The sequence below is a fragment of the Urocitellus parryii genome, chromosome 2, assembly GCF_045843805.1.
Source record: "Urocitellus parryii isolate mUroPar1 chromosome 2, mUroPar1.hap1, whole genome shotgun sequence".
Taxonomy (NCBI): Eukaryota; Metazoa; Chordata; class Mammalia; order Rodentia; family Sciuridae; genus Urocitellus; species Urocitellus parryii.
The window spans coordinates 3,575,678-3,597,343 of NC_135532.1; the positions used below are offsets into that span (position 1 = coordinate 3,575,678).

A 21,666-nucleotide genomic window follows, 5' to 3' on the forward strand; every position below is an offset into this window, starting at 1 on the left:
TGCATGGTGATGGTAGCACCAGCAGGCTTAAATACCCTTAGGAGGTTTGTTTTTTTAAGCCTCTAAACAGAGTTCTCTGTTTCTCTGTGACCTTTGCCTCTTCCACAAACACAGGTGAGGTGAATCACATCAGCATGTGACTCAAAGATGAAGTTCTGGCCTTCATATTAGGATATGATTATTCCATACAAGTATGCAATGTAGACACATTTTAATTTTAATCTAATGAGATTAAAAATCTTTAAATGTTAATATAGTTTTTCCACTTCTCCTGTTATTTTTATATAATTTAAATGTCATTGTGGGTGGGTATGATTCTTTTACCCGTTTTCTATAGGAGGTGATCCCCCCACACCCCAGGGCAACCTCACGGGTATCTGGAGACATTCCTAGCTGTCACACCTGAGGGAGGGAGGCCACTGGCATCTAGTTGTAGGGAGGCCAGGCATATGGCAAAATGTCCACCATGCACAGGGGCCCCCACGACGAGGCCCATCTGGCCCAGAATGTCACCAGTGCTCAGTGAGGAGCCCGCTTCCAACACAGGTCAGATCCCACCGGCTCCCTCTCTGCCGGCTCTTACCTGAGCTGAGATCTACAGGCTGCGTGGACCCTCCACAGCCGGACGTCTGCTTGTCCTGGAGGAGCCTGCTCAGCCTCTCTGCACCCCTCAATCTGCAGGAGCACGGCAGCTCCTCATGTCGTCCACTCCCCAGGAGGCAGGACTTCAAGGTCACCCCTGGAGCACAGCAGCCCTCTCCCCAGGCCAGGGCAGCTTCTGTCCCCACTTCTGTCCCCACTATGCTTCAGTTTTCTACCCAGTGCTTCTGGCTCTGGGCACACTGCTCTCCCTGGCTGGCTTGCTGTGTCTCCCTTCTCTAGAACATGGGCCCTGGGAGCCAAGCCCACCCCGTGCCGTGCTCCAGGGCCTACAGCAGTGCCAGGCAAGGGGAAGACACTCAGTGTGGGTTAGAAGAAGAGAAAAAGAAGGAACAAACAAGAAACAAAGTGTGTCGACATTATCGTCATAAAGACTGTGTTTTCCCAGCACAGCTGCACCCTGCGACTGTAAAACAGTTGACAGGCTTACTCAACCCAGCCCACGCAGGTGTGTCTGGTGGGACCCTGCACCAAGACAGCGCTCCTCCCTTCACATCAGATGATGGAAATGTGAGAAAGGACTTCCAAAGGGAGTAATGTGCCTTGGAGGTCCAATTTCAATTTAAAATCATAAGGTCAGGAAGATATCTCATTGCCCCCAGTGAACATTTTCTAGTATTCAAAGCACCGGAGCCATTTGCTTTCTACCTGAGCATGGAGATTTGAAATCGATACCTGACATCAGGTTTGAGGTTCTCATGTAGTTTCACCATGTCCTGCCAATTGTCCACGTGCAAGGGCCACACATATTTAGTCTTTTTAAAATCTTACATCAGTCTACAGTTTCCAGCACCAGCAAGTTAAAGTCAATTTGGTAAGTGTTGGAGTGCTTTTTCTGAGCCAATGTGATCCTGAATTCTTGGTGTCTGGGTGCGCAGCTCACCAGGACTGCAGTGAGTGGGGCTCTGTGCACCCTGACCCCCCTCCCCAAGGCCCAGAGAGGGACTCAGACAGTGAGAGCATCGGAGGGATTATTTCTTTGCACCTATAAGCTCCTGTGAGTGTGTAGTGTACTTTTTTTAAACAGAGGTTCACTTCACTCCCTAAATCTTCACTGGCCATTTCTATTCTTGAAAAAGTTCACCTACCTCCAATCGTCTAAGCTTCTGTCCCTGGAAATGGAACCTGGCCCAGGCATAGAGGGCTCTAGCAGTCATCCTGCCCTGGAGGAACTCACATCCTCGGGAGAACAGGGGTGGAGTCCTGGAGTGAGACCACCAGGCAACGGAGCCTGTGGCTGTCACGGATGTTTCGAGGAGTGCCCATGGGGGAGGGGTCTGACTCCTCAGGCAGTACCTGGGCCATCTCACAAGTCCACCCTGATGGGAGAGGAAGGAATAGGAATGGAGGGGAGAAGGAGGGAGGCGGAGAGGAGGGAAGGGGCCAAGGATGCAGACTCTGCAGGGCACAAGAGGCTTCTTGCTGGGGACAGTCCCTGCACACACTTGAGGGAGGAGAGGCCTATGACGCACGTCGCAGAGACTGACACAAGCACTTCTCAAGTCAACAGCTGCAGGAAGCCTGGCAAAAGGCCGAGCTTGTCCACGATGCCCGGAGCCCGGCGGCTGCCCGGGGTGCTGAGAACTGAAGGCAGAGGAGCAGGGCGTGAGCGGTCGGCCAGCCACGCTCCTCAGACCGGAGAGTTCTCGTGCACTCGACATGCACTCAAGCCCTACAGGGTCCGGACTTCACGCCACGACGTGGCTTCGTGCTTTACAACCCACGCACCTGCAGGAAATAATCCCTCCCATGCTCCCACTGCAGAGTGCCGAGAGGACACAGTGAATGACAGGAAGTCGTGGTGCACACTGGTAAGAGCCAGGAGGAAGGCAGAGAGGACAGCCCATCAGTAGGGGAAGGTCGAGGAGTGAAAACTCTGGAAAACTCTGGGGACTCTCGTCCGACTGGAGATGCCGGCCCACTGAGAAGGGCGTCCAGGGAGCCTTGCCAAGTAGCCCCTTCTCAGGTTCTCCAGGACCCACTCAAAGGGTGACCGCCCTCAGGGCGCCTCAGTGTTAGGGTGGCAGGTGACCAGGGCTGAGATGAACATAAGAGGCCCCGGGAGCCCACTGCAGAGCTCTGAAGGGCAGCAGGAGGAGGGCACACTGATTCTGGAGGCTGGACAGCATGGAGGGAGGCAGAGGAAGGGGCAGCTCTGCCCAGGGCTCCCTGTGGGGCTGGGAGCAGGGCTGTGGCTCCTGAGGCATCACAGACTGCGTCCACAGGCTTTCTGAGAAAGGGTGTCGTCTGAAAAGGAAAGTAGTTTTAAGAACATTTCCTTGGTAAATAAAAGCGTGTGAGCTTGGAGGCGAGACTAGGACTGGAACAGCAGTGAGATTCACACTCGGGCAGCGGCGGGAGGACCAGGAGTGCGCGAGGAAGGGGAGTCCGAAGTCCCTGTGCTAACCCCAGCAGCGCTCTCTGCAGCAGGAGCGGGCCCAGGGCGGCGCAGCTGAGTGGAGCCTATGAACCCCTCGGGAAGGGCTTCTTCCAGGAAGAGCTGGTCCTGGGAGCCAGGAGGTGAAAGCAGAGAGTGCAGAGAGGAAGCGGGCGCAGGCCCCAGGGCAGGGGTGGGCAGGGGTGGCTGCACGGGAGCTGGCCTATCACATGCCACAGGAGGTCAAGGACAGCCAGAGGGAGGCGAGCAGCAGTGTTTGTTTAAGAAGGAGGCTTGAAACTCACCTCCCTGGCTCCCGAGAGGGCGATGGTTTACAGTGCATTTTGGAATCAGGAGATAGGACACAGGTTTCAGTAAGGCAGGAGGAAGACAGGCTAGCAGCCAGGCTGCCCTAGCTCTGAGAGCGCTTGGGAGACACAAGGAACATGAGGCGCGCGGCACCCGTGACGCACGTGGCTGTGGCTCTCAGGGCACTCTACAGCAAGAGTCCTCCCAGGAAAGGCCACTGGGCCCAGGGAGTGCAGGACTCTTTCCTACCTGGGCTCAGGAAGGGGACAGACACAGAGCGTGGTGCCTGGTGCTCTCTGGGCCTTCTCACAGTCTCATTTACAAGATCAGACATCATACCTGGAAGGTACACAATTAAATTTGGACAGGCTCCCCTTGACCTGAGGTCAGCATCCAGTTTGTGTTAAACCAAATCTGGTTTGAGTTAGAGCAGCAATTCCTTTTAGATCTGATTTCTCGGAGAGTTTCAACTGCACATGAGGAAAATCAGAAATAAGAACTTAGTCATCGCCCCCCCCACCTGCCGCCTCCCGGGAAGGGAACTGGTCTTTCTTTGATTGACAGACAACCAGAGTATTTCTCTTCCTGTCTCTTCAAAGGAAAAAGGTCAAGTTGAAGAGTCCACAGGCACAGTGGTCCAACGAGCGGGGAGACCTAACATGTGGATCTGTGGGAGGAGAGCAGGATGTCCCAGGGGAGACGTGTGCTGTGAACTTGTGCACGCTTTGAACAACGCGGTTCTAACTGACCCTAAGCCACGTGCAAGAGATTCTAACCACCCCCTTTGCTAACAGTCGCTGAAAAGCACGGAGAGAAGGCCTTCCTGGTCTGCTGGAGATGGAGAGGCCAGAACCGAATGCCGTGGTTCAGCAATGGCTCTTGTGGTACAGCCCGGACCCACAGACTGGTTACATTTCTAAAGAATTCAGAATTGATTGATTCCAGGAATGCACAAAAAGTTAAGTCACGCCAATTTCCTTTTAAACTTAACCAACTGGATCTGCATTTGCCCATTTGTTCCGCCCCTGCCATAGCGGGGACAATCTCTTCGAAGCCTTTCCTTGTCTTTGTGCAGCTCCTGGTATAAAACTGGTCAAAGGTGCAGTCCCTAAATCACACGCCTGTCTGGCCCACAGCGTGTTTCCTGCAGGGTTCCGCAGGTGACAGGTCACTTTCGCTTCTGTTGTGTTGACTTCTCCTCCTGCCAGGTGGGATGCAGATCCAGGGACCTGAAAGGGTGAGTGGGCAGTGGCTCCTCATGCCGCTGTTCAGGAAAATGGTCCTTCTCATAGTCCCTGGAAGCAGGCAGAGGAAGGCCCTGCCCTTCAGTTCAGCATCTCGGACACCCTCAGCTGGATGGGCAGCTGGTGTGCTGTTCTTTGTCAGCTGAACACAAAACAAAACTGGACTGAGCAGGGAGAACCAGCAGAAGTGAAAAAGGGAGAAGAGGTCATCATGATGGCCGCAGCCGCCCCTGCTCAGAACTCACTGAGAAAGTCCCAGCTGAAGCACTTGACAATGCAAAGGGCCCAGGCCAGGGCCATCTGGAAGGGGCCAGCCCAAGACCTTGTGTGGACATTCAGCCAAGATGCCAGACCTGGGCGACACCCAGGTGGCAGGACAACCGGGCGGAGGTGGCAGCACTGTGGACATCAGGGGCAGAGCAGCCCCACCAGCTGCTCCTCTGAGGCCTTAAGGAGTCAACTAAAAATGTCCATGGGATTGTTAGCGAGCCACAGGGACTGCTCCTGTCACAGCAGGTGATTGGCTGGACTCAGTCCTGGTGCTTATGTGGCAAAACTTCCCCTGACCCCAGTAGTGACTCTGTATCGCAGAGTAGATGCCCTTCACCTAGGAGGGACGATGCTGGAGGCAGGTGACACAGGGGTCCTGTGGGTCTGCACTTCACCCAGAGCCACAGGCCAAGGCCTGCACAGGGTGGTGGGTGCTGGGATTCTCCTCTTCAGGTGGCTCCACGGCTAATCCTTTCCCATCAATCCTCCTTTTACAGGTCTAGCATCGCTAATCTGGATATTCAAAATTAGAAATGCTTCACAATTTGAAACCTTTCAAGCATTGACATGATCCCTATAGTGGAAAATTCAATACCATGAACCATTCGCTCATGCACAATTTTAATAAAAAACTTCCTATAACACTGCCTTGAGGCTCTGTGTGTAAAGTGTACAGAAACATGAATGAATCCCATGTTTACATTCGGTCCTATTCCCAAGATAGTGCATTATGTCTATGCAAATATTCCAAACTCTGAAAAAAACTTTAACCTGTACCTGTGTGTATGTGAGAATGAATAAAAAATAGCAAGGGAAAAAGAGTCCTTTCCACCTAGCCCAACGGAGTTACTACAACACGTCATTGGATCATGCCCTTTTGGGGACCTCCTGCGTGTGCAGGGAGGCCTGCACTGCCTCCCGCGGAGGAGGTGGCGCCCTCCTGTGCTGGCACCCCGTCCTGGGGTCCAGTCTCCTCTCCCTCCCAGGACAGTGCTGCAGAGGGTGCACTGCAAGTGTGGCTGGGAGATCCCTCCGTGGGTGGGACAAGCACTGAACAATGAAAGAGGAGAGAACACTTTGAGTAAAACTGGAGGTTTCTCAGGCCTGAGGGCAGAGGGGCAGCTAGGGACACGCAGTTAGTGTCCTCAGGAAAAGCACGACCTTCCTCCTCAGACACACTGGACTCCTCAGGTTTCCAAGCACCACTGCTTCTGAGGGAGCCCACAGCCCAAGAGATCCACCACACTTTTTTTCCCAATAAATGAATGAAGCTTGTCCTTATTTAACTCTTTTTCTAAAACTGAAATCCTGAGACAAAATGGTAATACCAAACATTACTGGTCCTTTTATCACTGTGGCTGAAGTTGACCTCTGATACTTGAATTCCTGAGAAGAACTTCACGTCCAGAGGCCATGTCATAGAAAACTTCTCTGAGAAACACAAGACATTTCTGACGCCATTACGCAGATCCCCGCGACTCACGCCGTCTCTAGACGTGGAAATGCACTCTGGTTAGCAGCTGGACCACACCATCCCCCACCTCTAAGTTAGAGATGATTTCAAGCCCGGGTGAGTGCCTGGCGGAGACCCCCTGCCAAGCTGCAACTGCTTCCGTGAAATTCATGTCAACCATTAGAGTTTGCTGTCTGCTGTGACGCGCAGGAGGTCCAGCCAGGCCCCAGTTGTGCCAAGGCTTCCGAGGTGGAAACGGGTGGGCTGGGGAGACGGAGCTGCAGGGCTCCCCGGGACGGAGGCAGGCGGTGGGCTGGGGTGCAGCGGCCTAGGCTCTGTTTCCTAAGGTCTGTGTGATTGTTCTTATGGCAGTTTATCTGTTGACATCGTGGAGGACTTTATTACTAGCAGTTGTAGAGCCAGTCAGACACCAAGAGACAAGGTCAATGCAATTCCCTTGAAGAGGGGTCAAAGATGCTATTTTTCCCTATAGGATCTGCTGCGGGACACTGCTGTCCATCAGGAAGGGGCACGTGCACTGGGAGAAGGGCCCACCCTTCTTGAAGGCAGATATTTGTCCTCCTCTCCTCCTCCTCCCTATTGCTGTCAAACCCAGCCCATGTTCTTGGCAGGTGACTTTGCCTGAGAAGGACCACTAAGGGGACAGGACTGCACTGCACAGCTGAGGCTTCCATGTGCTTTGGCCCTTGGAGAAGCCCCGCGAGGGCTGCGCCCATGGCCTGGCCCAGGTGTGGGCTCACCCACTTCTTCCTGGATCTTCCATCTTCCATGAAAGGAAACGGACAAAACCACAATATGCATATTTTCCTTTGAAAAACTCTCATGTACCAATTGCACACATGCCTGTTGGACTTTCTTTAAAATGGAAGTTTCTTTCAGAAGAACTCAAAAAATTAAACAATAAGAAAACAAATAACCCAATCAACAAATGGGCCAAAGACCTGAACAGACACTTCTCAGAAGAGGACATAAAATCAGTCAACAAGTACATGAAAAAATGCTCACCATCTCTAGCAGTCAGAGAAATGCAAATCAAAACCACCCTAAGATACCATCTCACTCCAGTAAGATTGGCAGCCACTATGAAGTCAAACAACAACAAGTGCTGGAGAGGATGTGGGGAAAAGGGTACTCTTGTACATTGCTGGTGGGACTGCAAATTGGTAGGGCCAATATGGAAAGCAGTATGGAGATTCCTGGGAAAGTTGGGAATGGAACCACCATTTGACCCAGCTATTGCCCTTCTCGGACTATTCCCTGAAGACTTTAAAAGAGCGTACTACAGGGATACTGCCACATCGATGTTCATAACAGCACAATTCACAATAGCTAGACTGTGGAACCAACCCCGATGCCCCTCAATAGATGAATGGATAAAAAAAAAATGTGGCATTTATACACAATGGAGTACTACACAGCACTAAGAAAGGACAAAATCATGGAATTTGCAGGGAAATAGATGGCATTAGAGCAGATTATGCTAAGTGAAGCTAGCCAATCCCTAAAAAACAAATGCCAAATGTCTTCTTTGATATAATGAGAGCAACTAAGAACAGAGCAGGAAGGAAGAGCAGGAGGAAAAGACTAACATTAAACAGAGTCATGAGGTGGGAGGGAAAGGGAGAGAAAAGGGAAATTGCATGGAAATGGAAGGAGACCCTCATTGTTATACAAAATTACATATAAGAGGTTGTGAGGGGAATGGGAAAAAATAAGGAGAGAAATGAATTACAGTAGATGGGGTAGAGAGAGAAGATGGGAGGGGAGGGGAGGGGGGTAGTAGAGGATAGGAAAGGTAGCAGAATACAACAGTTACTATTATGGCATTATGTAAAAATGTGGATGTGTAACTTATGTGATTCTGCAATCTTTGTAATGTTTTGAATAACCAATAAAAAAAAAGAAATGACTAAGCAATAGAAGCTAGACACACACACAAAAAAAAGAAGATTATGTTTGATTAGAGTTGGGGGCATGGAGAAGCTCTTTTTGGGTTTCTGGGGACTCTGGGCAAAGCACACACTATGTGCCACTGGGTTCCACCGTAGATCACTGTAGCCTTCCACTCAGCACGTGCCTGCCCAGGGGCTCTGCATGATCTAGAACCCAGCCATTGGTGGGGAGAAAAAGTCACATTGTCATTTACTGTCTTATTATCATTGATGCGCACTGTTAAACTGCAGGTGGCCAGCGATTGCCAGTGCTCAGGCTGTAGGGAAGAGAACTGAAGGTTTCAGGGAGAGGCCAGGATAGTGACCAGAAGCCTAAAGGCTGTCCAGTGCCCAGTGTTGGCGTCCTTGGTCATGGGGTAAGGTACAGGTACAGTGAAATCCGTATAGCTAGCTCACTAATGGTGTGGAACTTTCCAGTCTAATCCAGGATTAATGATGAAATGGTTCGGGTCAGGCATGAAGGACCTACGTACGGGTGGGTAATGGAGAGATCCGTCTTTCCTTCTGACACTCTAGGAGATGGCTCAAGGCATCTGTCCAGCACCTCTGTGGGAAAGCATCCCGTGTACCCTGTCACCCCTGAGCATCTCTTCACAGAAGGAAGAAAACCCAGGACACAGTACCACGTGGCAATCCTGAGATGCAGGGAGTCAGGGAGATCTTTATTCCCTTACTTAAGGAGAGCTGCTGAGTGGCTTAGAGGACGGAGCACTAGACTGCTCCCTAGAACCCCTAGTGGGAGTTTAATCCAGCACAGAGACACACAGCACACAGCAGCTGCTTCCTTCAGCGGGCTGAAAGCATGAAGAATGTTTACTGTTACGAGATAATCCACTGCTGAAAGGCCCACCTTATTTTCAGGGTTTCAGGTAGGGCAGATTCTTCTGCGACGGTGCACTGCACGACATTCTGGTGTAATGGCTTCTTGGCTGCGTGTAGCTCCTCTGAAGACTGATGAACTGTTGATGCTGGACGCACATCTCTGGTCTGACTGACATGCCCACGCTGCAGATTCACAGCCAATGTGTTAAGGTAATTTCCCAGGATGATTTATACAATGCAAAGGGCAACTTCTTGATCAGATTGATCTAAATATTTAATTGTTGTTACTCTCCACTTGGTTTTGTCCCTGGATCTCAAAGAAAGAGGAAGCACTGTGGCCTCCTGGAAATACCACTGTCCTGAGACAAGGAATTTCACTTTCTTCCAGCCAACGCGCGCAGAGGGGGCTATGAGCACAGGTCTGGCAGTAGTCCTCCCGTTAATTATGTTTGTCACTTTGCTGTCATCAAGTCTTCTATGTTCACACGATTTACGAAAGATTGAATTCCTGCCTTTTATTTTTTTCAGAAAGGTACTAGAGAGAGAGAGGGGAACCTTTTTGGGTGTCTTTCTCTGTTTGGTCACGATGACTGAAGGTCACTGCTGGCCATCTGCCTTGCCCTCAGCAAGGCTCCCAACAAAAGTGAGGGCTCATTCGCTATTCATCTAGTTGCTGGGGACCCTGCGCAGGTGCCTGACACCCCCTTCTGAGACTGAAGTTCACATTTGCACCAGGCGTAAAGGCGAGATGCTGGGTGGGCCTTGGCAGGGGAGTTCAACCTCAGTTCCCAGGCAGAGCCTTAGAGGGGCCCAGGCAAGGGGACATGGAGGGTTCCGAGACCACAGGGGCACTTCTGGGACAGGTGTCAGAGAAGGTGAGGAAGGGAAGGGTGAGCAGAGAGCAGGAGAAGGAGGTGCTCTCAGTTACAACCTGCACGTGGATGTTTCTCAGGAACACTGACAACGGGGCCAGAAGGTTTTATCTGCTGCCCACCCCCCATCTTTTTCTGGTAATAAGTTTCTATTTAACTTAGAAGGGAATTCCTTTCTCAGTCAGGGTCTCCGTATAGTTATTTTAATTTCAATAGTTTTCAGAGACTAAGAATAGCCTAATAGAAGTAACTCAGGGGTTGGGAGAACGGAGACCTGTTTTGATTCCTGGGGGTGAGGCTATTTCTTCCTGTGATTAGGGAGAATCAGGTAGCTGGCCAAAATCAGACTTCTTTAATGACAGGGACATAACAGCTCTTCCCCTCCTCACAGGGGCGAAGACCTAGGGAGAGAGAGGCTGACGTGCTTGGCCTACAGCAGAGAGCCACCCAAGTGTCAGCTCTGACTACTATGGAATAGCGCCGTTGGCATGGGACCCGGGTCACCTGGGTGCACCCCTTCCAGGGAGGTCACCTGCACACACCTGGAGTCCCTGCATCCTTGTCCTTTCCCTTCTCTAGCACTTGGCATCCTTTGTAGGAGAGATCCTGCGAGTTCCTGTTGAATTCTCACATGACAGAAGAGAAGCAGTGGAGATTTTTCAGAGCCTTATCACGAAGCCGATGAGATGCAACCAGTAGCAAGCACGCCTGCTCTGACTCCAAGCAAGTGATGCCTTCTGTCCTCCCTCTCCTTCCCCCACTGCCCTGGCCACCTTCTAAAGCAGCCATGTATCCAGGGCCTGCATTTCCCACCCCGTCTCTGGTCTTCTGCTTGCTCTGCCTGTTTCCCCTTCTGCACCTGGAGAACCTGGGCCACCCACTGCCCCCACCCTCTCTTCCTGCCCCCTAGCAGCTCTGGAAGGAGGCCCTCTAAGAGGCTGGGGCCTTCACAGCTCCCTGTCCTGGCTGCTGAACTCACCTGTATGCACCTCTGAGGCAGCTCTCCCTCGTTCCTCCCAGATCCCTGGCATTTTTTGAGCATCTGGTGACATATATAAAATCTCTTTCCACAGAAGGTGCATGCACACTGCTGGGGCTCCTGGCCAGGTGGAGTCCAACTCTGGATCCACAAATGGCCCAGGATCCACAGGTTAAAGACTCACTCACGTTCCGGAACTTCTCTCACGGAAGGGGGATGCACTTCCTTGTGGTCTGTGAGAGGGCAGAGGCCTCCATCTGTTTTTGGATTCCCAAGTACCAAGCCCTGTGCTTACATGAAGCAAATGCTCCTTGGATGACTGGAAGGGAAACAGGTCTACCGGTTAATGCACAATTTCACTGCCTGGATTCTTGGGCATTTAGAAGAAGGTGTTGTAAATCGTGAGGAAAATGGCAAAACATTCAGAACAAATACCTGGGCATTAAAAAATTGTCTTTTCAATTAATTTAGAGGAACAAAGCTTTGTGCTTTCAACAAAGACAACTTTGGCTACTGATAGTTTATAAAAATCCAAAGCTCATTTCTTACCGTAAATGAACAAAGTATCATTTCTACCAGAACTTGGGGAAGGAGAAGCACTGAAATGTATAGCTGTAATTCCCAGGCTCAGGCATTCTTGGGACTGCAGAGGGGCCAAGGAATTAATAAAAAAATCCTTGGAGAGACACAGTCTCCTCGTATCAGAAGCTGGGCCTACTGGCACTACCAGGGGACACTCTGAGAGCTCATCCTTGCTTTATGTCCACCAGGTGACAGAGGGCGGCCTTCCTTCTCAGGAGATGTCAACCTAGCTTCCCCACAGGACTTCCTCATTCAGAAAATGAGGGAGACTTGATGTGGCTTGGAAATGGTTCTAGAAGGCAGAGGAACGCCTTCCTTCCAGAGAGGGAGACTGCGGTTAGACAGGACTGTGGACAGCAACCTACCAGGGAGGAGAATCACACGAGGGGCTGTGTGCTGCCCCTGCCCAGCCCTTTGTGACTCCAGGGCCCTCCGGCCACCCCCACTGCACACAGATCACCATCACCATGGAAGGGAGCTTCGTGGAGCGGGAATGAGCGGCACCTAGGCCAGGCAAAGTCTGCACGTGGGGAAGGAGCCGTGAAGGAGCCCTGGGTGCTGAGTGTACGGCCCTCTGCCCCATGTCCAGATCCACAGAGACAGGTGACATTCTTAGGCTGCAGTCTCATTTTGAACGTGTCAGAGACTAAATGATAAAGTTAAAACTTCCACTTCGCACAGCTGGAGTGGGGAGTGGCCCTCACAGATGGCTTTGCAGGAGTTGGCCTCAATTTCTGCTGGTGATTCAGCGGCATTTCAGTGATACTGAAGCTCTGGGCTTCTGGTTACTAAACAACGTACAGGTGACTGACTTGGCAGAGACCCATCTAAACCTCATAACTGACCTAAGACACAATTGCATTTATTTTTGAATTCAGGATGAGACTGAAATTCTTTTTGAGTTTTGATCTTCCAAACTTGAGTTCCATTTGAATGTAATATTTAGAAATCCACGGTTATTTTGGGCCATGGTAGAAGGGCTGTCTGCATCAGCTGCCCATGCCAGGCACTGTCACTGAAGTCAGATGGGAGCTTCTGGTTGCTCAGTGAATCATTTTATTTCCATCATGAGAAATAGTGCTGTGCTCCCCATGCTTGGGCTTTAGTCATGAAAACCGGTCTCCTATCAGTGCAGACAAGAGGCATCGGCTGTCCTATACTTATTAACGTGACTTAAGAGTATGTATCTCTCCCCCAAAGAACATCTGTGGTAGAATATTCATGTATTTATTAATAAATTAATTTGATATTGGGATGCTTTTCCAGATCATCCAGTGCTGGCAGAAGGCAGCAGGCAGGAGAGACGAGGCAGTGGTGACCATGGACAGGGTCCCTCATTCTCTGTACTCTTAGGCATGTTTGAAATTTTCCTTAAAGCCAACTCTAGGAAAAAATTCCTTTCAAACAGCCCTCCGGAATAAAAATGCCAAGTGGTAAAACGTGTGTTTATTTAATACTCTGACTTCCCAACTCAAAATATTCTTATTTGGAGTGTTTATGTAATCATATAAAATATTTGAAATTAGGGGCTGGGGTTGTGGCTCGGTGGTAGAGCACGTGTGAGGCTCTGGGATTGATCCTCAGCACCACATAAAAATAAATAAAAGTATTGTGTCCCACTACAACTAAAAAAATAAATATAAAAAAATTTGAAATTAATTGTAATTTCCACTTGGTTTAAATGAATCCTATTAAGTAAAAATGCCATCAGAGCAAGATCCATCAAATATATTTATATCTCTACTGCTTTTTAGGTAAGTTTTCCATCAAATAATTATTGAATCCCCCTAATATTAGGAGACAATACTGTACACTGTAGCTCTGCTGATGTCCTTCGGAAGTTCCTGTTACGTCTGATGAGCAAGGGTGTCCAGAGTAATGAAACAAGGTTTCTAAGTGCTCTGAGAGTCACCCCTTTCCATAACTCAGCCCAGCTCTGCCTGCTTTCCGCTCCAGACTCTAGAGAGGTACTGCGTTTTTGTCAGTCCCGGAGACCCCTGATCTTGTGCCCTAAGAGAAGAGCCAGGGAGGTGCTTTCTTTCATGTCACTAGGGATAAACTCAGCCAAGCCGCCTTCAGCGCAACGGAGCCCCCTAGTGGCCGAACACGCCCAGGTCTGTCCTCAGTCGCCCTTTGGGTTAGGCCTTGTGTTTTTAAACTAAGCAACTGGAAACAATTAGCATAATACTATTAGCCATATTATACCATCAGAGGAAAAGACAGTTGTGAATTAATGGGACTTTGTTTCTGGGAAGGCAGGGACAATGAAACCTTTGGTCCTGACACTAAAGGGCGGAGAGGCCTGAACACTGTTCAGAACCACACATACGCAGAGTGGGAAGGCACGCCTTGGTATTCCCCAGCGTCTGGGACCATTTTCTCCATCCAGACTCTGTGGCTCTTACTTGCTGCACCTTGGGGGCAAACACAGAGTTCTTAAAGCCTTCTCCTGCTCTACTAGGTACAGCGTGAGGGTAGACTGGGGACAGAATTACTGCATTCGAGCCTGGCTCTCCTGAGCAGAGAAACTGGGGTAACTGGATCAGTCTCCCTGTGCCTCAGCTTTCCGTAAAAGGAGTCTAAGGGCAGCAGACCCTGCTGGTGGCCTGAGAATCCGGCAGGCTACTGAAGCACTGCCTGGAATAGAGCGCCAACGGCACCTGCTGCTCCTGTGATTCTATTCAGCCTGGGCCTCACCCATCAGCTTCAAGATCTTGTTTTTTTCTGTATGTGGATCTACGTGATTTTTTTACGGCTCAAATTGCATATGCCAACAGTCTGTAGATGTGAACTTCGTTGATATTTGTGAGTTTCCAGAACAGTCCTGGTAGGACTACAGTGAGAGAAGCTCCCTCCCTATGCCCAGCAGAGCACCGTGTTTCAAGTGGAACTGCCCACTGTGGGAATTAACCAGCAGATTAATCTTTACAAGGCCCTGTCCCCAAGAGGCAACGCAAACATTTTGAATCCTCCTGCAAAATCTGCAGGACAACTTCCTCATATCACAACAAGAAACAAACTGTAATTAATGTAGAGGCCTTGATGGTGAACTAGCCACACACTGGATTATGATAAGTAAACTATTTCAGGTGAAAGTAAAAACGTCTTTAAATACGTAAGGGGGAAAGTAGAAGGTTTAAAACTTGAAAGGAAAGAAACCCCAAGGTTATAGCAACTCACGAATAACCTCCCTTTAAATCATTTAGAAAAAAATAGATTCCTCCCCTTAGGATCAAACTGTGAGCCTTACAATCAGGGGCAGCTCTAGAGCCCAGCCCTCCCATGAAGCATCCTCCTTCCATATCTTAACTTGACCCCTTTCACCTTCGGGAAGATTAACTTGTACACTTCAAGGAACACCATGCAACTTACTTACAAACTTACTTCCCCATCACAGACCATAAAGAATCCTGCAGTGGTCAACTGTGTAGCTGAGTGTCCTACATCTGTGAGTGGATGACCCAGTCTCCTGGTGTTAAATTTCCTGTTATTGCAGCCCAAGTCCTAAATGGTTCAAACCAATCTCTTCAAATTGCAAAGTATTTGTAAAACCCCACAATAGGAAAACAGGTATCTTATAATTTTACAGATGAAGTTTTGGTGCTATATTTGAGGTTTTGACACATGTCCCCAACACTGGGGTAATGCCACCAGAGGGACAATGACCAGCAAATTTACACACCAGGCCTGGAGATCTCACCATAATTCTCACTTCCCTCTGGGGCTTCCAAATGATGATGTCTGTCCAGAAAAGTGTTAACCTCACTTTTTTTTTTTTTTTGAGAATAGCTAGAGTCAAGAATATACCTAATTTCAATCTATAGTAAAATGAGATTTACGAGTTATCAATAAAACTTCTAGTTTTTAAAGCAAATCTTGATGTGCTCATTTAATGATCTTCCTCTTAGATTCCATCTTGGTCCTTGGAATGAAACACGACCTGTAAAATTCAAGCATTCTGCCACTTTCAAGTTCAATTTCACCTCTTAGTTGCCTACAGTTAAGAAGACATTGTTAGCTAAACAAGCAACAAGCTTTTTGGTCTAGAGAACAAACAGTGAGTAGGTTATCTAACTTGCGAAGGTTCTTAGCCTCTACCTGCTTTGCTCTTGTTCACATTGCTTTCTGGATTTTCTAGTTTTCATACCTGAAGTAATGTCTTAATCAAATGATGGAAACTAACATGTCTATGCATTTTCTTTCAAAGAAGGAGTAGGCTAATGCATAAAATGTCACACCATAGGTCAAACTCTTATTTTCAATCCTGCCACTTGACCCCAAAGAGGATATTAACCCCTCCACATTGAAGTTTTACATCTCTAAAGTGAGGTAGTGGGTCTAATGGCATCATGACACACTTAACAAGAGTTTACATTAATGTCCTTCTTCCTCAACATACAGAATGTTGAAAAAATATTTTGTATAAAAACTTCAATTTAAAAAATGACAACATTCTTTTTGATTATTAAGGGCATCTGCAAAAGCAGCATGTTTGGTACAAAGGCAACCTCATGTGAATGAAGTGGTATGTGGTGAGGTACTTTCAAGAGATTAGCAAAAATTTCTCTCTGCATTTTTTTTTTTTTCTGGCTACATTCTGCATTTACAGGGACACAAAATAGACATTTTTTTTAAATCAAGCAACAGCCTCTGGCTGTAAGAACCTAATGCGGAGCTCATCTGAGTGGACCGACTCCACTGCTAGCTCTGACTTAGGCTGAGTGGATGAGGAGGAAACAGAACAAAATCGGCTGAACTGTTCCTTGGGTGGTGTATGGAAGAAGAACTCAGCTCATCCCCAGACCCTAAGGCGAGTGGTATTCCGTGAAGAGTCCTGGCTGAACAGGTGGTCATCCCAGATGTCCTGGGGCGAAACGGGTGGATGATAAGGCCTCTAGGGCTAACGATGACGTCACCAATGTGATGTTGCAAAACATAATACCATTTCCACCTTGTAAGGAAGTGTTGCAGGAGAAAGAAACCTAGTTCCAGCATGAATCAAGCTATCATTCATTAAACCCGGTTTTAGTGCGAAGTATCTCTGTATTACGAGACTTTAACGCCTTATCATGCAACGTGGAAATTCCTACCACTTGTCCGCACTGGTTGCAGAAGGTTTTCCCTTGACATCTGCTCCCAATGGCCGGAGCAGGCCTGGACTCCGCTAGGCACAGGCACCGGCACCCACCCTGGCACCCACCCGGGCGCACAGGCGCACCTGCCCCGGGGTCGGCTCACCTTCAGCTTCCCGGATCTTCCTCCCCGCGGCCGACTTCCGCAGCACGCTCCTTCCCGAGCTGAAGAGGCTGGCCAGCTCGTCCAGAGGGCTGGACAGGGGCCTGGGGTTCGGGGGGCTGTAGGGGGCCGGGGCGGCGGCCCTCCGGTGCTCGGCCCTGGCGGCGCGGGCCGGGGAGTGCGGGATCTTGGCGAAGGGGCCGCAGGGCGCCGCGCTGGGCTTCGGGGGCGCCCTGGACGGCTCGGGCCCGGGCGGGCAGGCGGAGTGCGCGGGCGGCCGGCAGGCGGGGGGCGGCCCCGGGGGCGGCGGCGAGGCCTGGCGAGGCCCGTCGGACACGGCGCCGCCCGGGGACGCGGGTCTGTCGCCGTCCCCCTTCGGGGCTTTGGAGTACTGCGGCGACAAGGGACTGGAGCCCTCCGACGGCACAGGGTACTTGAGGTTGGTTTCCAGGACCGGCAGCTTCTTCACCTCCAGGGGCGTCAGCGGCGACTCGTCCGAGGCGGGGGAGCAGGTCACCGGCGTGGGCGGGAAGACCAGGAGCGGAGGCCGGTGCGGGAGCAGGTTGGGGAAGGGGGGCGGGATGTCGCACGTGTCCTTCAGGGGCTGGCAGCTCCCCTCACCAGCCTCCAAGGCCAAGGCTTTCCGGGTGTCCGAGAACAGAGGCGAGGCGGACAGGAAGGACACCATGCCCAGGCTGCCGCCCTCCTCGGGCAAGAAGTACTTCATCTCCTCGTACACGGACTCGCCCTGGTCAGGGCTGTCGGCCTCGGGGCCGCCCGCCCTGGCCGCGTTGCCCACCATCTCGATGTACACAGGCTCCGTGTCGTCATCCTCGTCGCCCTGGGGTAGGGGCAGGCGCAGTGGCAGCTGCGGGGTGTACTGCGGGCCATCAGATGGGCAGGCCCGCTGGGCACCAGGGGTTCCGGGGACCTGGCGTGCACCTGCCTGACACATGGCACCTGGGGGCCGGGGACCCCAAATTTCCTCATAGGAGCCGCTGAGCTTTGTGTTGGGACTTCTCTTTGGCTTTCGAGGGGGGATCTTCTTCATGGTGCTGTAGTCATCACTGTGGGGTCTGGGTCGCGTCAGAGCTGGAGGGGAAGAGAGGGAGGGCAGTGTGAGCAAGACTCCAGCCAGGGGCCAGGACCTGAGCTGGCTGGACTGTCCCTCCCCCAGGCTCCCCCTGGTCCTCAGAGCCCCTGCACTCCAGCTGTGGAAAACCCAGGCCCCTCCACCCACTGGAGCCCCACCAAACCAGACCTCCCCAAAGCACCAAGCACCCTGGCTTTTGATCTTGCAGGAGAGGGCTTCCACCCTTTGGGGGTGATGTCCCTAGGACAGGGAAGCACAGTGAGTTCTGTGCTGTGTTAGAAAATGGTGCAGGCTACAGAGACAGGAAGCAGTAGGCCAGAGTGAGGGTCCCAGAACAGGTGGGTGGAGCAGGGTGGAGTGGTACAGAATGTGGTTTTAGAAGAAGTCTTGGGCAACTCCCCTTAGCCTCAGAGAAGACAGCCTAAGAGTGACATTATTCACTATCTCAGAGGAAGGGCATGGATAGGTCTGTGGGAAAAGTACTTAGCTCAGGTCCTGGCACACTATAACCACAAAAGAAATAGGTCCATCCTCATGGGAATGGAAAAAAACAAAGTTCATTTCCTAGCTCCATGGCCATCTTCAAAAGCCAGTGTTCCATGAGGCTCCCCAAAGCCATGACACTCAAGAACAGAATATACCCCATGTGTGCCACGTTCTAATCAGCATTGTCCTGATGACTTTCAGTGTGCTGAAACAGAGAGGGCACTGCTTCTCCTAGAAACAGAACGAACCAACCCCACTTTTAATATTAGTTTTATAGAATTCCGCAGTCATGAATAATTTACAGGATTTGTGGCAGATGGTATTTTCTCAAACTGGTTTCAATATTTTCAGTCCCAAATGCTCTTCCTGAACCTTGAACCTGGGAGGTCTTTGGCTGCTTCAGAGAAGAAGATGTTGGAAAGACGTTGCCTGCCCTCTGAGGCAGTGCAGTCTGCCTTTTCACCCACCCTCCTGGACACACGGTGTGAGAGCCCTGATTTCTGCATAAGAAACGTGGACACCCTGAAGCATCCCTGCCATGGGGAACCTGTGGAGAGGCCACTTGGAGGAGAGGGAGAGGCCAGGGGACCCATCTGCTCCTGCCTTCAGCTGTCTGACCTTTCCCATCCCAGGCACTGGATGTGCCATGAACCTCCTCCTCCAGGGACCCCTGAGTTCAGTCACATTCTGGAGCCATAGGACAGTACCAAAGTCATCCTTGCATCTTAAGACACTGCGTCCTGCACAGACGTGGTACCTACAGGGCACTGCTGCTACCTAACAAATGAAACGTGTGGCTGGGCTTTGGGAAAACAGATGAGTCTTGAAGAGACAATCAGCAGAAATTGGGGGCCCTCAGGAAAGCTCTGGGTGAGCTTCAAGGGAGGACGAGGAGGGAAAGTCCGGCAGCAGTGTCACCTGCAGGAATGGCAAACAGGAGACCCACTTCGTGACTGGGCCACCAGGCCAAGGAGACTTTCAGGCAGTGTGACAGCTATCTCTGGGATTCTTCAAACCACCTGGAACAGAACATGAGTGCGAAGAGATCGGCAAAGAAGGAGCCATCGTCACGAAGGAGCCAGGGCCTCCTGGGTCTGAAAATAACATGGTTCTCGCTGTCAGCTCTCCAGATGGCCGAGATTCTAGAGCTAGGAAAGGACCTCCAAGCAGACAAGAAATCCAGGGCATTTTCAGGAAAACATGATCTAAAGAAGAAGCCAAGCACATGCTGTGGAGACATTTATTAAAACATCCCAAGACACAAGGTGGTGCTTCCCAGACTGCTCAGGAAGCAGAGCCACAGGACCCTTCAGAACTTCAGAGGCTTGCCTCAAAGAAATAAGGCAGAGAGCCCCAAAGAGAGGAGAGGTTATCTCAGAGACCTGAGGACATGGGCTTTGACTAATTAAGCGCAGTATAAACGAATTTAGAGGAAATTGAAAGCACCAGGTGCCCTGAAGGGGCAGAATCCACAGAGAGAGAAGAATCCTGCTCTCAGAACTTCGTGAGCAGGAAGCAGGCTAAGAGAACCCCCGACCCGCACCCAACATAAGACCCCTGTGAAGGAAGAATTACGACTCAAAGAGCGAAACAAGGTTCCAGAGCCAATACCAGCAGCCATGGAAAAGCCCTCCAGGCACCAGGACGGCCCTCCTCAAGGCCACATGTGCCCAGGGTTGCTGAGAGCTGCATGCCAATCCCTTTTGGATCAAGGGCACACATGACATTGCCATCAACCTGTCCCTTCAGGGTACACTGGTGCCGTGAATGGGGGTAACTAGTCTTTTAGGTCACAGCTGTCATGTAGAGGGCGGCATTCTTGAGAAGCCGTCCACCTAAGGAGCCTTGCCTGATCTCATTTGGAGGACGAGGTCTTGTCCTTGAGCCTGAGCCTGGTGCCACGACAGAAGGAAGCTTCCAGGAGCTTTGGGGAAGAGATGAGTGTACTTTGTGTTTGGAGGGATGTGAACTGTGTGTCCAGAGGGTGAAATGGGGCAGATCGTTTTTCCCAAAAAACAGGCCACAACAGTATTTCCAGTCCTCTTAAGAGGTAGAACCTTTGTCTCCTCCCAAACCTGGGTGGACCTCTGAGATTACCCTGATGGTCAAAGACCGTGACAGAGACAAAACAGCCTGGCTCCCCAGGCCTGCTCATGACGAGTGCTCCCCCGTCACCTCCCTTCCACCTCCTAGAGCGCACGCCCTTGCGACACCGATTCTCCAAGTGCCAAGTTCAATACATTGAAGCCAACATGCTGCCCAGCAAGGAGGAGCCGCCACCCAGATGCACATGCCCCAGGTGGCTGAAGCACAAACCTGGGGTGACCAGCTCTTAGATTTCAGCCACCTCCTGGCATCTCCAAGAAGGATCCAGAGTGAGAAGCACCCAGAGAAGCCCCTGACCCCCACAGATGAGAGAGAAAGTAAAGCCATCCTTATCTTATTTAAATCAGTGCAGTTTCCCTGGGCCGAGGACCAGTAGTGGATCCCTGGGACAGTGTTCCCTAAGGCCTGCTTTGGAGGTGAACAGACTTTCGGTTTTGAACTGTTGCACATAGTTAGGTGCTTGTCAGGAGGCTGTAGAGAGCCAGGGATCTCAGCCCAACTGCCTGGATGAAAGCCTAGCCCTGTGACGTTGGCCATGTCACAGCCTGCTCTCTGACCTAGTGTCCTGGTCTCTACATGGATCATGATGCTAGCTCTGCAGCACTGGCCAGCTCTGAAGACTGAAGGTGCTTAGTGACCCTCAGAAGGCTGTCCTTGTACATCAGCCCTGCTGCCCAGGTGGAAATTAATCATGGCAGACAGGGTAGGTTCCTCAGAGTATGCGTGGAGCTTCAGCCATGCTGGACCCCTTAGGTGCTGGACTGATAGGTTCCTGTCCCACTAACTAGTACCTTGGAATCTAGGCAGGGGCAGGGGAGGGGGAGGGTAAGAATTGGAAATTTCAATCGTCATAAATTAAAATTAGAAAACCAGAGTCGAGGTTTGGCTTTTACAATTACTTCTGGGTTTGCATGTGTGTGTGGACATGTGAGAAGTTTATTTGCAAGTATGGATTTAAGGGCTATTGACAATTTACAATAAGAGATTTCTTTTTCTTGTTTTTGTTCAGTTCTAAAATTCATGTACAAAACATTTGCAACTACTTGACGATGCTGATGAAATGGAATCAGGAAGCCCTTCCTTCTCACAGGGTGACTTTAGGGCAAGATTTGGAGTCCTACCGGCAGCTGAGGAGCTAGACTTGCCATTCCCAACCCAGCTCAGTATTTCACAAACTTGACTCTCATCTGAGCTCCCATACGGAC

The 21,666-nt window shown here is 50.7% G+C and overlaps 1 protein-coding gene across 1 annotated transcript in view; it reads right to left on the reverse strand.

Annotated features, from left to right (window-relative positions):
- Myo16 (myosin XVI) overlaps positions 1-21,666 on the reverse strand; it is a 394,733-nt gene that overhangs the window by 40,689 nt on the left and 332,378 nt on the right. The window contains exon 31 of the mRNA XM_026399873.2: positions 16,780-17,868. Within this exon, the coding sequence (XP_026255658.2) occupies positions 16,780-17,868 (1,089 nt within the window). The remainder of the gene's footprint in view (positions 1-16,779; positions 17,869-21,666) is intronic.